At 54.8% G+C, this 14,637-nt stretch overlaps 1 protein-coding gene across 1 annotated transcript in view; it reads right to left on the minus strand.

Annotated features, from left to right (window-relative positions):
• Positions 1-1,564: 1,564 nt before the first annotated feature.
• Positions 1,565-14,637, minus strand: part of EIF4B (eukaryotic translation initiation factor 4B) — a 16,091-nt gene continuing 3,018 nt past the window's right edge. Inside the window, exons 2-8 of the mRNA XM_014960938.1 lie at positions 14,284-14,492; positions 7,879-7,995; positions 7,484-7,538; positions 6,903-7,046; positions 5,821-5,931; positions 5,391-5,543; positions 1,565-1,911 (exon numbers count right to left, since the gene is read on the minus strand). Of these exons, the coding sequence (XP_014816424.1) occupies positions 1,565-1,911; positions 5,391-5,543; positions 5,821-5,931; positions 6,903-7,046; positions 7,484-7,538; positions 7,879-7,995; positions 14,284-14,492 (1,136 nt within the window). The remainder of the gene's footprint in view (positions 1,912-5,390; positions 5,544-5,820; positions 5,932-6,902; positions 7,047-7,483; positions 7,539-7,878; positions 7,996-14,283; positions 14,493-14,637) is intronic.

A 14,637-nucleotide genomic window follows, 5' to 3' on the forward strand; every position in this document is an offset into this window, starting at 1 on the left:
CTCAAGGGACATCAGCAGAACATGGACATCCCCGCTGGGGTGAGGGAGGGGGGGGATTCTGCCCCTCTGGGGGGGGATGTCCCCCCTCCCTGGGGACATCAAGGTGTTGGATGGGGCCGGTGGGACTGGTCTGGTGGGACCTCAACTTTGGAGTCCTCAACATCAGGAGGACAAGGACCTCTTGGAGTGGGGCTGGAGGAGGCCCTGGAGATGCTGGGAGGGCTGGAGCCCCTCTGCTGGGAGGGGGGGCTCAGAGAGTTGGGGAGGTTCAGCCTGGAGAAGAGAAGGCTCCAGGGAGACCTTGGAGCCCCTTCCAGTCCCTCAAGGGGCTCCAGGAGAGATGGGGGGGCTCTTGATCAGGGAGGGAGCCATGGGATGAGGGGGAAGGGTTTTAAACCCAAAATTAGGAGATTTGGGTGAGATCTGGGGAGGAAATTCTTTGGTGATCAGGGAGGGAGCCATGGGATGAGGGGGAAGGGTTTTAAACCCAAAATTAGGAGATTTGGGTGAGATCTGGGGAGGAAATTCTTTGGTGTGAGGGTGGTGAGAGCCTGGCCCAGGTTGCCCCGAGAAGCTGTGGCTGCCCCATCCCTGGAGAAGGGGGTTCAAGGGCAGGTTGGAGGGGGCTTGGAGCAACCTGGGCTGGTGGGAGGTGGCCCTTCCACCAGAAGGGATGGAACCGGATGGTCTTTAAGGTCCTTTCCAACCCAAAATGTTCTGGGATTCTACGGTGATTCCACCACTTCCCTGGGTTGGAAGAGACCTTGAAGCTCATCAAGCCCAACCATCAACCCACCACCACCCAACAGCCCCCTTAGATCCCTCCAGGGATGGTGTTTGGGGAACTGGAGCCATTGGATGAGAAGGAACAGTTTCCAACCAAAAATTAGGAGATTTAGGTGAGATCTGGGGAGGAAATTCCTCCCCCTGAGGGTGGTGGCCCAGGTTGCCCAGAGAAGCTGTGGCTGCCCCATCCCTGGAGAAGGGGGTTCAAGGGGAGGTTGGAGGGGGCTTGGAGCAACCTGGGCTGGTGGGAGGTGGCACCGAGTGGAAACCAAATGACTTTTAAAGAGCCTTTTTTGGTCCTCTCAGGCCCTAAAGAACCTTTTTTGGTCCTACCAGCTGCCAAAAGATGGTCCTTTCAGGCCCCAAAGACCCTTTTTTGGTCCTCCCAGGCCCATAAAGAGCCTTTTTTGGTCCTCTCAGGCCCTAAAGAACCTTTTTTGGTCCTACCAGCTGCCAAAAGATGGTCCTTTCAGGCCCCAAAGACCCTTTTTTGGTCCTCCCAGGCCCCAAAGAGCCTCTTTTGGTCCTCTCAGGGCTTAAAGAGCCTTTTTTGGTCCTACCAGGTGCCAAAAGATGGTCTCTCAGGCCCCAAAGAGCCTTTTTTGGTCTTCTGAGGCCCTAAAGAGCCTTTTCTGGTCCTTCCAGGCCCCAAAAGATGGTCCTCTCAGGCCCCAAAGAGCCTTTTTTGGTCCTCTCAGGCCTCCAAAGAGCCCTTTTTGGTCCTTCCAGGCCCCTAAAAATGGTTCTCCCGGCTCCCAAAGAGCCTTTTTTGGTCCTCTCAGGGCTCTGATTCTCCAATTCTGTGACACCCCCCAGGTCTGGTCTGAAGCCCAAGATCCCACCGTGGGGGCAGGAGGAAGCCCTCTCCCCGTCCTCCTGTGGTGTCCCACCTCTCTCGGGGACGTCTGTCTATCCTCTTGTCGTCCTCCAGCTGGCGTTGAAGCTTCTCCTGCTCCTTCTGTAGCCTCTCTTCCACCTCCCTCTCCCTGGCCGCCGTGTCCACCGGTTTGGCCTCCCCGAAGATGGAGGCAGCTCGGCTGGACTGGGCCGCGGGGGCCACCGAGGTCTCCTCCTCTTTGGGGGCGCTCCGGGGCTTCAGGTTCAGCTTCGGCCTCTGGGTGGGACCTGGGAAGGAGCCACGATGTCACCAGTGACCAGAAATCCCACCCTCAACCGCTCCGGATCCTCAAAACTCCCCCAAATTAGTGGGGGGGGGGCAAAAGCAATTTCTCCTCCAGTTTAACAGCCAAGGAGAGCTTCTCGCTGGTGACAGAAAAATGAGGGGTTTTTCTTGCCCCAGCACCCTCTTGGGATCTTGGTGAAGGTCCCATCACGGGCCACGGGGGGTCCATCACCCTTCGGGTACAAGGGACAATGACCATCCAAGTCCTCCTCACGTTGGTCCCATCATGGGCCACGGGGGGTCCATCACCCTTCGGGTACAAGGGACAATGACCATCCAAGTCCTCCTCACGTTTCCTGGGTTTCTGCCCACAAAGAGCCTTTTTTGGGTCTTCACAGGCCCCCAAAGAGCTTTCTTTGGTCCTACCAGGTGCCAAAAGATGGTCCTCTCAGGCCCCAAAGAGCCTTTTTTGGTCCTCCCAGGCCCATAAAGAGCCTTTTTTGGTTCTACCAGGCCCATAAAGAGCTTTTTTTGGTCCTTTCAGGCCCAAAAGAGACTTTTTTGGTCTTCCCAGGCCCATAAAGAGCCTTTTCTGGTCCTCCCAGGCCCCAAAAGATGGTCCTCTCAGGCCTCAAAGAGCCTTTTTTGGTCCTCTCAGGCCCATAAAGAGCCTTTTTTGGTCCTCTCAGGCCCTAAAGAGACTTTTTTGGTCCTACCAGGTGCCAAAAGATGGTCCTCTCAGGCCCCAAAGAGCCTTTTTTGGTCCTCTCAGGGCCTAAAGAGCCTTTTTTGGTTCTACCAGGCCCATAAAGAGCCTTTTCTGGTCCTTCCAGGCCCTTAAAAATGGTCCTCCCGGGTCCCCAGACAGCCTTTTTTGGTCCTCTCAGGGCCTAAAGAACCTTTTTTGGTCCTACCAGGTGCCAAAAGATGGTCCTCTCAGGCCCCAAAGAGCCTCTTCTGGTCCTTCCAGGCCCCAAAATATGGTCCTCCCAGGCCCATAAAGAGCCTTTTTTGGTCCTACCAGGCCCTAAAGAACCTTTTTTGGTCCTACCAGGTGCCAAAACATGGTCCTCTCAGGCCCCAAAGAGCCTTTTTTGGTCCTCTCAGGGCCTAAAGAGCCTTTTTTGGTTCTACCAGGCCCATAAAGAGCTTTTTTTGGTCCTTTCAGGGCCTAAAGAGCCTTTTTTGGTCCTACCAGGTGCCAAAAGATGGTCCTCTCAGGCCCAAAGAGCCTTTTTTGGTCCTTTCAGGGCCTAAAGAGCCCTTTTTCGTCCTTCCAGGCCCTTAAAAATGGTCCTCCTGGGTCCCCAAAGAGCCTTTTTTGGTCCTCTCAGGCCCTAAAGAACCTTTTTTGGTCCTACCAGGTGCCAAAAGATGGTCCTCTCAGGCCCAAAGAACCTTTTTTGGTCCTTTCAGGCCTCCAAAGAGCCCTTTTTGGTCCTTCCAGGCCCCTAAAAATGGTCCTCCCGGGTCCCCAAAGAGCCTTTTTTGGTCCTACCAGGCCCATAAAGAGCCTTTTTAGGTCCTACCAGACCCCAAAAGATGGTCCTCTCAGGCCCAAAGAGCCTTTTTTGGTCCTACCAGGCCCATAAAGAGCCTTTTTAGGTCCTACCAGACCCCAAAAGATGGTCCTCTCAGGCCCAAAGAGCCTTTTTTGGTCCTACCAGGCCCATAAAGAGCCTTTTTAGGTCCTACCAGACCCCAAAAGATGGTCCTCTCAGGCCCAAAGAGCCTTTTTTGGTCCTACCAGGCCCATAAAGAGCCTTTTTAGGTCCTACCAGACCCCAAAAGATGGTCCTCTCAGGCCCAAAGAGCCTTTTTTGGTCCTACCAGGCCCATAAAGAGCCTTTTTAGGTCCTACCAGACCCCAAAAGATGGTCCTCTCAGGCCCAAAGAGCCTTTTTTGGTCCTACCAGGCCCATAAAGAGCCTTTTTTGGTCCTACCAGACCCCAGAAGATGGTCCTCCCGGGTCCCCAGAGAGCCTTTTTTGGTCCTTTCATGCCCCAAAGAGCCTTTTTTGGTCCTCCCAGGCCCGTAAAGAGCCTTTTCTGGTCCTTCTAGGCCCCAAAATATGGTCTTCTCAGGCCCCAAAGAGCCTTTTTTGGTCCTCTCAGGCCCTAAAGAACCTTTTTTGGTCCTACCAGCTGCCAAAAGATGGTCCTTTCAGGCCCCAAAGACCCTTTTTTGGTCCTCCCAGGCCCCAAAGAGCCTCTTTTGGTCCTCTCAGGGCTTAAAGAGCCTTTTTTGGTCCTACCAGGTGCCAAAAGATGGTCTCTCAGGCCCCAAAGAGCCTTTTTTGGTCTTCTGAGGCCCTAAAGAGCCTTTTCTGGTCCTTCCAGGCCCCAAAAGATGGTCCTCTCAGGCCCCAAAGAGCCTTTTTTGGTCCTCTCAGGCCTCCAAAGAGCCCTTTTTGGTCCTTCCAGGCCCCTAAAAATGGTTCTCCCGGCTCCCAAAGAGCCTTTTTTGGTCCTCTCAGGGCCTAAAGAGCCTTTTTTGGTCCTCCCAGGCCCATAAAGAGCCTTTTTTGGTCCTCTCAGGCCCTAAAGAACCTTTTTTGGTCCTACCAGGTGCCAAAAGATGGTCCTCCCAGGCCCCAAAGAGCCTTTTTTGGTCCTCCCAGGCCCATAAAGAGCCTTTTTTGGTTCTACCAGGCCCATAAAGAGCCTTTTTTGGTCCTCTCAGGCCCTAAATACCCTTTTTTGGTCCTTTCAGACCCAAAAGAGACTTTTTTGGTCCTTTCAGGCCCCGTAAGAGCCCTTTTTGGTCCTTCCAGGCCCCTAAAAATGCTCCTCCCGGGTCCCCAAAGAGCCTTTTTTGGTCCTCTCTGGGCCTCAAGAGCCTTTTTTGGGCCTTTCAGGCCCATAAAGAACCTTTTCTGGTCCTTCCAGGCCCATAGAACCTTTTTTGGTCCTCTCAGGCCTCCAAAGAGCCCTTTTTGGTCCTTCCAGGCCTCTAAAAATGGTCCTCCCGGGTCCCCAAAGAGCCTTTTTTGGTCTTCTCAGGCCCTAAAGAACCTTTTTTGGTCCTACCAGGTGCCAAAACATGGTCCTCTCAGGCCCCAAAGAGCCTTTTTTGGTCCTACCAGGCCCTAAAGAACCTTTTTTGGTCCTACCAGGTGCCAAAAGATGGTCCTCTCAGGCCCCAAAGAGCCTTTTCTGGTCCTTCCAGGCCCCAAAATATGGTCCTCCCAGGCCCCAAAGAGCCTTTTTTGGTCCTCTCAGGCCCCAAAGAGCCTTTTTTGGTCCTACCAGGTGCCAAAAGACGGTCCTCTCAGGCCCCAAAGAGCCTTTTTTGGTCCTCTCAGACCCAAAAAGAGCAAGTTTGGGACCACCACACTCCCAGGAACCAACTAAAATGTGGGAAAACAGGGGAAACCGGGCCTTCCCGGGAGCAAAGCCCTTCAGCCACCCGGAAGGGGCCAAGATTTGCTCCACGGTAGCGGAGAGAAGAAAGAGGGGCCCAGAGGAGCGAGGGCGTCACCTCGGTCATCGCGGCGGAAATCATCCCGGCCGTTCCACCGGTCCATGCGGTCGTCCCGCCGGTCGTAGCGGTCCTCGTAGCCTCGGTAGTCGTCATCCCGGCGGTAGCCGCTGCCAAAAGCCCTCCTGCCGCTGCCTATCCTGGAATCGTAACCTACAGGAGGGAAGGAGAAGACCTTCCCAGTGAGTCCCAGTCCCTCCCGGTACGGCGGGGCGCGGAGGTGGCCATTCTGTTGGCCAACAAAGCCACAACGGGCTTAAAAACCCAGGTTGGGCGATGATGAGAGTTGGCCATGGGGTTGAAGCTGCCTGGAGAGGGACAGCTGGTCTTCTGCACCCCTTCTCCCAGTTACTGGAGGGGAACTGGGTGGCACTGGGAGGAACTGGGAACTGTCTGATTCCCCCCCCTCCTCCCTCTGGGAATACCCCACCTCGGTCGTAGTCCCTGCTGCGGTCATCGTAGCGATCCCTGCCCCCGAAGCCGCGGTCCATGTCCCTGCGGGGACCGTCACGATATCGGTCGTCGTAACGGTCGCGATACCCTGGAGGGGGGGGGAGGGGGGGGGAAAGGAAAAAAAAGAGGTGAATCGCTCAATCCAGTGAGGTGGGTTGAGTCCTGGTTGTGTGACAGGACTCAGAGGGCTCTAATTGATGGAGTGGGGTCAAGTTGGAGGCCTGTGAGCGGTGGTGGCCCCCAGGGACCAATGCTTGGCCCAGTCCTGTTCAACACATTCATCAGTGACCTGGATGAGGGGACAGAGTGTATCCTCAGCAAGTTGGCTGATGGTACCAAACTGGGAGGACTGGGCGACACCCCAGAGGGCTTGGCCACCATCCAGGGTGACCTGGACAGGCTGGAGAGCTGGGCAGAGAAGAACCTCATGAGGTTCACCAAGGGCAAATGTGTAGGGTCCTGCACCTGGGGAGGAAGAATCCCAGGCACCACTAGAGGTTTGGGGGGGATCTTCTGGGAAGAAGTTCTGAGGAGATGGATCTGGGGCTCCTGGTGGATGGGAAACTCTCCAGGAGCCAGCAATGGGCCCTTGTGGCCAAGAGGCCAATGGAGTCCTGGGCTGCGTGGGGCAGAGTGTGGCCAGGAGGTGGCAGCACAGAGGGACCCAGGAGATGGTTTTACCCCAAAACCCCCCCGGCAGGGATTTTCCACCTCCGGTTCTTCTCCAAGGGCCACAAATCCCTTCAGGAAGCAGGAAAATCCTGGTACTGGTCACCCCAGTTGGGGGACGGGGGGTTGAGCTCCAGGGCGGTGACTCCACCACGGGGGATAACACAGATATTTTTTTCAGGGGAAAAAGGAAAAGGAGGAAAAAAAAACCCCACATCCCCCTGGAAAGCCGGGGCAAGGTTTGGCTCCGGGGAAGGAACCACCGAGTCCCCGGGGAAATCCGTTTGCCAGGGGGAGGAGCGGAGGGAAGCAACACTTCCCGACTCCTTTTTGGGGACAAAAAAAGCCCTATTTTTTTTTTGTTTGTTTTTTTTTTTAAAGGCAACTCACTGTCTCCGAAGCTGTCGTCGCCCCGGCGGGGGGGGTAGTCATCGAAGCTGTCGGTGGCGGCGGGACGGGCCCTCCAGTCGCTCTCAAACCTCTCCGAGTCCCGGAACCGATCCCGGTCTCTGCCAAAGCAACGATCGTCCCGATCTGCCAGAAAAAGGGGGGGAAAAAAAAAGGGATATTTCAGATATTTTGGATATTTCGAATATTTCAGCTCCCAGAGTTGGAGAGAAGCAGCCAATCCCCTGCGGAAGGCGCCCGTCTCTATCAGCAGTAACCACCCACGCTGCCAAAAAAGCCCTTGGCGGGGTTAATTAGCACGAGAGGGATGCTAATGTTAATTAGTGTGATAGGGGGGAGTGGGAGGAACCCACACAGCACCCTCCAGAGATAAGAGCAGGGAGGAGAAGACGGCCCAACCATCAGGGGCCTCCAGCCACCATCAGGGTGGGGACAAGGGCCGGTTGTCCTCCTCCTTGGGTGGCCACCTCCTCCACCCACGTGGCCACCTCCTCCACCCACTGGTGGCCACCTCCTCCACCCCCAGGTGGCCACCCAGAGGGTCCAGGTGAGGGGACACTCACCTTTATCCTGAGCTTGATCAGCAACATCCACTCGTATCCTTCTGTTCCCTAAAGACTGAAAGAAATAAGAGGGAGACGTCAGCCCCGAGGCCTGGAGATGGGCACGGGGGGGGGACAAGAAGAACCCACCTCAGGCCATTCCTCAGCAGCTTGGACCACACAGGGCTCCTCCTGGAGCCCTAAAAAGTCCTTTTTTCCCCCCAATTTAAGTCTTTCTCCAGCAGGGAAAGCCAACTCTCTACAAGAAGCTGCATTTTAACGCGTCTCTAGCACCCGGGATGCGGAGGAACGAGCCTGATGTGAGTTGAGGAGGAGGGGGGGGACACGCACATTTTTTGGGGTTTGCAGCCCCCCCCTAAAAGTCCTGCTCCACGTGAGGGGTTGGGGGGACTCACCTCTTCGTTGAGGCTCAGAGCCTGGAACAAGGAGTCGATGTCTTCGAACTCGGCGTATCCGAAACCTTTCAACCTCTCCGGGTTGGTGGGCTCCCGCGGCAAACGCACAGCACTTATCTGGGGGGGGGGGGGGGGGAAAAAAAAGGGGGGAAAAAAAAAAAAAAAAAAAAAAAAAAAGCATCGTTTTGCGGGCCAGATGCTGCCAAACAATGTCTCCAGAGAAGGAGACCCCCCCACCTCTCTGGGCAGCCTCTTCCAGGGCTCTGCCACCCTCAAAGTCAAGAAGTTCCTCCTCATGTTGAGATGGAACTTCTTATACTCAACTTTGTGCCCATTTCCTCTTGTCCTGTCACTGGGCACCACTGGAAACAGACTGGCCCCATCCTCCTGACCCCACCCTTGATGAGATCCCCCCTCAGCCTTCTCTTCTCCAGCCCCAAAAGCCCCAAGTCCCTCAGCCCTTCCTCCCAAGAGAGATGTTCCAGCCCCTCATCATCCTCATAGCCCTCTGCTGTCCCCTCTCCAGCAGTTCCCTGTCTTTCTGGAACTGGGGAGCCCAGAACTGGTCCCAGTGCTCCAACTGGGGCCTCCCCAGGGCAGAGCAGAGGGGCAGGATGACCTCCCTTGAGGTTCTCCACGCTCTTCTTGATCACAGAATCCCAGAATCCCATGGGGTTGGAAGGGCCCTCTGGAGATCATCTAGTCCAACCCCCCCTGCCAGAGCAGGTCCCACCCAGAGGAGGAGGTTGATGCCCCCCAGGATGCTGTTGGGCCTTTTTGGCCACCACGATGCTGGCTCATGGCCATCCCAGTGTCCACCAGGACTCCCAGTTCCCTCTCAGAGCTGGTTTCCAGCAGGTCTCTCCTTCCCTCTTGGCCACAAGGACACATTACTAGCCCATGGGCAAGCTGGTGTCCATCAGGACTCCCAGTTCCTTCTCCACACAGCTGGTTTCCAGCAGGTCTGCTCTTTCCTTGTTGGCCACAAGGGCACACTGGTGGCCCGTGAGCAACTTGGTGTCCACCAGGACTCCCAGTTCCCTCTCAGAGCTGGTTTCCAGCAGGTCACCCCCAACCTGCTGGGGGTTTGGAGGGTGATTCTTCCCCAGGGACAGGACCCTGCACATCCCCTTGTTGAGTTTCATCGGGTTCCTCCCCACCCAACACTCTGGGGTCAACCCTTCGCATCCCACCCAAAAAAACCCCAGTGGAAAACCAGTTTTGGATCCCTTCATCCCAGATTCCTCGTGCCCGACACGAGTCCTGGTGCAGGGACAGCTCGCTGGGTTATCTGTGCCCCCCTCCAGGTCACGCTGAGGGTCCTCAGCATCACTCCCAGGCCCTGTCCCACCTTCTCTCTGCACCAACACCTTCTCCAGCCCCTCCTGGATGGATCTGGGCTCCCAAAAGCAGCTTCTCCTGGGTCAATCCCTGCTCCCAGGCCTGGGGAGCGCCAACAGCCTCGTGGCTTCCTCCTCCTCTTCCTCGGGAGGAGCCTCACCCAGGCCCTTACTCCCCCAGGAGGAGCAGATGCTGCCTCAGCAGGGACCAGAAGTTAAAAAAAACAAGGAAAAAATAAAGGAAAAAATGAAGGTAAGCAGAGTGTCCCTGCAGCTGGTGCCACAAAGCTGGGTGCCACACCAGAAGGTCGGGGCCACCACCCAGAGGGACCTGGCCAGGCCGGAGAGTTGGGTGGGGAAGGAACCTGGATGAAATTCAACGAGGGGAAGCGCAGGGTCCTGTCCCTGGGGAGGAATCACCCCCCAAACCGGTACGGGTTGGGGGTGACCTGCTGGAAACCAGCTCTGTGAAGGAACTGGGAGTCCTGGTGGACACCAGGTTGCTCACGGGCCACCAGTGTGCCCTTGTGGCCAACAAGGAAAGAGCAGACCTGCTGGAAACCAGCTGTGTGGAGAAGGAACTGGGAGTCCTGATGGATACCAGGTTGCCCATGGGCTAGTAATGTGTCCTTGTCAACAAAGGAGAGACCTGCTGGAAACCAGCTCTGAAGAGAAGGAACTGGGAATTCTGGTGGACACCAGGTTGCCCATGGGCTAGTAATGTGCCTTTGTGGCCAGGAAGGAAGGAGAGACCTGCTGGAAACCAGCTCTGAAGAGAAGGAACTGGGAATTCTGGTGGACACCAGGTTGCCCATGGGCTAGTAATGTGCCTTTGTGGCCAGGAAGGAAGGAGAGACCTGCTGGAAACCAGCTCTGAAGAGAAGGAACTGGGAATTCTGGTGGACACCAGGTTGCCCATGGGCTAGTAATGTGCCTTTGTGGCCAGGAAGGAAGGAGAGACCTGCTGGAAACCAGCTCTGAAGAGAAGGAACTGGGAATTCTGGTGGACACCAGGTTGCCCATGGGCTAGTAATGTGCCTTTGTGGCCAGGAAGGAAGGAGAGACCTGCTGGAAACCAGCTCTGAAGAGAAGGAACTGGGAATTCTGGTGGACACCAGGTTGCCCATGGGCTAGTAATGTGCCTTTGTGGCCAGGAAGGAAGGAGAGACCTGCTGGAAACCAGCTCTGAAGAGAAGGAACTGGGAATTCTGGTGGACACCAGGTTGCCCATGGGCTAGTAATGTGCCTTTGTGGCCAGGAAGGAAGGAGAGACCTGCTGGAAACCAGCTCTGAAGAGAAGGAACTGGGAATTCTGGTGGACACCAGGTTGCCCATGGGCTAGTAATGTGCCTTTGTGGCCAGGAAGGAAGGAGAGACCTGCTGGAAACCAGCTCTGAAGAGAAGGAACTGGGAATTCTGGTGGACACCAGGTTGCCCATGGGCTAGTAATGTGCCTTTGTGGCCAGGAAGGAAGGAGAGACCTGCTGGAAACCAGCTCTGAAGAGAAGGAACTGGGAATTCTGGTGGACACCAGGTTGCCCATGGGCTAGTAATGTGCCTTTGTGGCCAGGAAGGAAGGAGAGACCTGCTGGAAACCAGCTCTGAAGAGAAGGAACTGGGAATTCTGGTGGACACCAGGTTGCCCATGGGCTAGTAATGTGCCTTTGTGGCCAGGAAGGAAGGAGAGACCTGCTGGAAACCAGCTCTGAAGAGAAGGAACTGGGAATTCTGGTGGACACCAGGTTGCCCATGGGCTAGTAATGTGCCTTTGTGGCCAGGAAGGAAGGAGAGACCTGCTGGAAACCAGCTCTGAAGAGAAGGAACTGGGAATTCTGGTGGACACCAGGTTGCCCATGGGCTAGTAATGTGCCTTTGTGGCCAGGAAGGAAGGAGAGACCTGCTGGAAACCAGCTCTGAAGAGAAGGAACTGGGAATTCTGGTGGACACCAGGTTGCCCATGGGCTAGTAATGTGCCTTTGTGGCCAGGAAGGAAGGAGAGACCTGCTGGAAACCAGCTCTGAAGAGAAGGAACTGGGAATTCTGGTGGACACCAGGTTGCCCATGGGCTAGTAATGTGCCTTTGTGGCCAGGAAGGAAGGAGAGACCTGCTGGAAACCAGCTCTGAAGAGAAGGAACTGGGAATTCTGGTGGACACCAGGTTGCCCATGGGCTAGTAATGTGTCCTTGTGGCCAAGAGGGAAGGAGCAGCTGGGTGGCCATTTGGCATCAGCTCTGCAGCCCAAATCCCCCCAAAATCCAGGCCAAATCCTCCCAAAATCCAGGCCAAATCCTCCCAAAATCCAGGCCAAATCCTCCCAAAATCCAGGCCAAATCCTCCCAAAATCCAGGCCAAATCCTCCCAAAATCCAGGCCAAATCCTCCCAAAATCCAGGCCAAATCCTCCCAAAATCCAGGCCAAATCCTCCCAAAATCCAGGCCAAATCCTCCCAAAATCCAGGCCAAATCCTCCCAAAATCCAGGCCAAATCCTCCCAAAATCCAGGCCAAATCCTCCCAAAATCCAGGCCAAATCCTCCCAAAATCCAGGCCAAATCCTCCCAAAATCCAGGCCAAATCCTCCCAAAATCCAGGCCAAATCCTCCCAAAATCCAGGCCAAATCCTCCCAAAATCCAGGCCAAATCCTCCCAAAATCCAGGCCAAATCCTCCCAAAATCCAGGCCAAATCCTCCCAAAATCCAGGCCAAATCCTCCCAAAATCCAGGCCAAATCCTCCCAAAATCCAGGCCAAATCCTCCCAAAATCCAGGCCAAATCCTCCCAAAATCCAGGCCAAATCCTCCCAAAATCCAGGCCAAATCCTCCCAAAATCCAGGCCAAATCCTCCCAAAATCCAGGCCAAATCCTCCCAAAATCCAGGCCAAATCCTCCCAAAATCCAGGCCAAATCCTCCCAAAATCCAGGCCAAATCCTCCCAAAATCCAGGCCAAATCCTCCCAAAATCCAGGCCAAATCCTCCCAAAATCCAGGCCAAATCCTCCCAAAATCCAGGCCAAATCCTCCCAAAATCCAGGCCAAATCCTCCCAAAATCCAGGCCAAATCCTCCCAAAATCCAGGCCAAATCCTCCCAAAATCCAGGCCAAATCCTCCCAAAATCCAGGCCAAATCCTCCCAAAATCCAGGCCAAATCCTCCCAAAATCCAGGCCAAATCCTCCCAAAATCCAGGCCAAATCCTCCCAAAATCCAGGCCAAATCCTCCCAAAATCCAGGCCAAATCCTCCCAAAATCCAGGCCAAATCCTCCCAAAATCCAGGCCAAATCCTCCCAAAATCCAGGCCAAATCCTCCCAAAATCCAGGCCAAATCCTCCCAAAATCCAGGCCAAATCCTCCCAAAATCCAGGCCAAATCCTCCCAAAATCCAGGCCAAATCCTCCCAAAATCCAGGCCAAATCCTCCCAAAATCCAGGCCAAATCCTCCCAAAATCCAGGCCAAATCCTCCCAAAATCCAGGCCAAATCCTCCCAAAATCCAGGCCAAATCCTCCCAAAATCCAGGCCAAATCCTCCCAAAATCCAGGCCAAATCCTCCCAAAATCCAGGCCAAATCCTCCCAAAATCCAGGCCAAATCCTCCCAAAATCCAGGCCAAATCCTCCCAAAATCCAGGCCAAATCCTCCCAAAATCCAGGCCAAATCCTCCCAAAATCCAGGCCAAATCCTCCCAAAATCCAGGCCAAATCCTCCCAAAATCCAGGCCAAATCCTCCCAAAATCCAGGCCAAATCCTCCCAAAATCCAGGCCAAATCCTCCCAAAATCCAGGCCAAATCCTCCCAAAATCCAGGCCAAATCCTCCCAAAATCCAGGCCAAATCCTCCCAAAATCCAGGCCAAATCCTCCCAAAATCCAGGCCAAATCCTCCCAAAATCCAGGCCAAATCCTCCCAAAATCCAGGCCAAATCCTCCCAAAATCCAGGCCAAATCCTCCCAAAATCCAGGCCAAATCCTCCCAAAATCCAGGCCAAATCCTCCCAAAATCCAGGCCAAATCCTCCCAAAATCCAGGCCAAATCCTCCCAAAATCCAGGCCAAATCCTCCCAAAATCCAGGCCAAATCCTCCCAAAATCCAGGCCAAATCCTCCCAAAATCCAGGCCAAATCCTCCCAAAATCCAGGCCAAATCCTCCCAAAATCCAGGCCAAATCCTCCCAAAATCCAGGCCAAATCCTCCCAAAATCCAGGCCAAATCCTCCCAAAATCCAGGCCAAATCCTCCCAAAATCCAGGCCAAATCCTCCCAAAATCCAGGCCAAATCCTCCCAAAATCCAGGCCAAATCCTCCCAAAATCCAGGCCAAATCCTCCCAAAATCCAGGCCAAATCCTCCCAAAATCCAGGCCAAATCCTCCCAAAATCCAGGCCAAATCCTCCCAAAATCCAGGCCAAATCCTCCCAAAATCCAGGCCAAATCCTCCCAAAATCCAGGCCAAATCCTCCCAAAATCCAGGCCAAATCCTCCCAAAATCCAGGCCAAATCCTCCCAAAATCCAGGCCAAATCCTCCCAAAATCCAGGCCAAATCCTCCCAAAATCCAGGCCAAATCCTCCCAAAATCCAGGCCAAATCCTCCCAAAATCCAGGCCAAATCCTCCCAAAATCCAGGCCAAATCCTCCCAAAATCCAGGCCAAATCCTCCCAAAATCCAGGCCAAATCCTCCCAAAATCCAGGCCAAATCCTCCCAAAATCCAGGCCAAATCCTCCCAAAATCCAGGCCAAATCCTCCCAAAATCCAGGCCAAATCCTCCCAAAATCCAGGCCAAATCCTCCCAAAATCCAGCCCAAATCACCCCCAAAATCCATCTCAACCTCCCCTTTTCGCCTGGTTCAGGGTGAAAACCCCCAGGCATCTGCTTCAAAAGGTTTCCTGCTCCTCAACATTGCAAGGAAAACAGAGGAATTCACCCCAAATCCAGCATCTGAGGGCTGGGAACCAAGAGAGGGAGCGCGAAGGGGGACGAGGGCACCCCCCCAACCAAAAAAAATCAGGGTATTTCAAATGAAAAGCCCACGTTTCCTCCCTCCCTGGGGTTCCGAGGGGTTGAGTCCACTCACGTTGAGTCCTCTGAAGAAGTCCTTGATGGACTCCTCGGTCACGTCGTAGGGCAGGTTGCCCAGGAAGGCGGTGTACGGGGGGGATTTGGGGAGGCGGCTTCTGTCGATGTTGGGCTCCCGAGCGGCCCGGGGGGCGGTGGGGAGGATGGAGCGGTCGATGGGGGGGGCCCGGTACACGTCGTCATCGTTACTGTGCCAAGTGGTAGAAACTAAGGAAGAGAAATAGGTCAAATCGCATCCCCACCCCCCCCCCAAAAAAAAATAAAAAAACACCCAAACGGGAGAGCAGTCGCCGGTCCTCGTCACTGGGGGGGGGGGGGTGATTAAATCCCTGAATTTCATCCCTCTGCCGTT

Source organism: Calidris pugnax, unplaced genomic scaffold (assembly GCF_001431845.1).
Source record: "Calidris pugnax isolate Ruff unplaced genomic scaffold, ASM143184v1 scaffold603, whole genome shotgun sequence".
Lineage (NCBI taxonomy): Eukaryota > Metazoa > Chordata > Aves > Charadriiformes > Scolopacidae > Calidris > Calidris pugnax.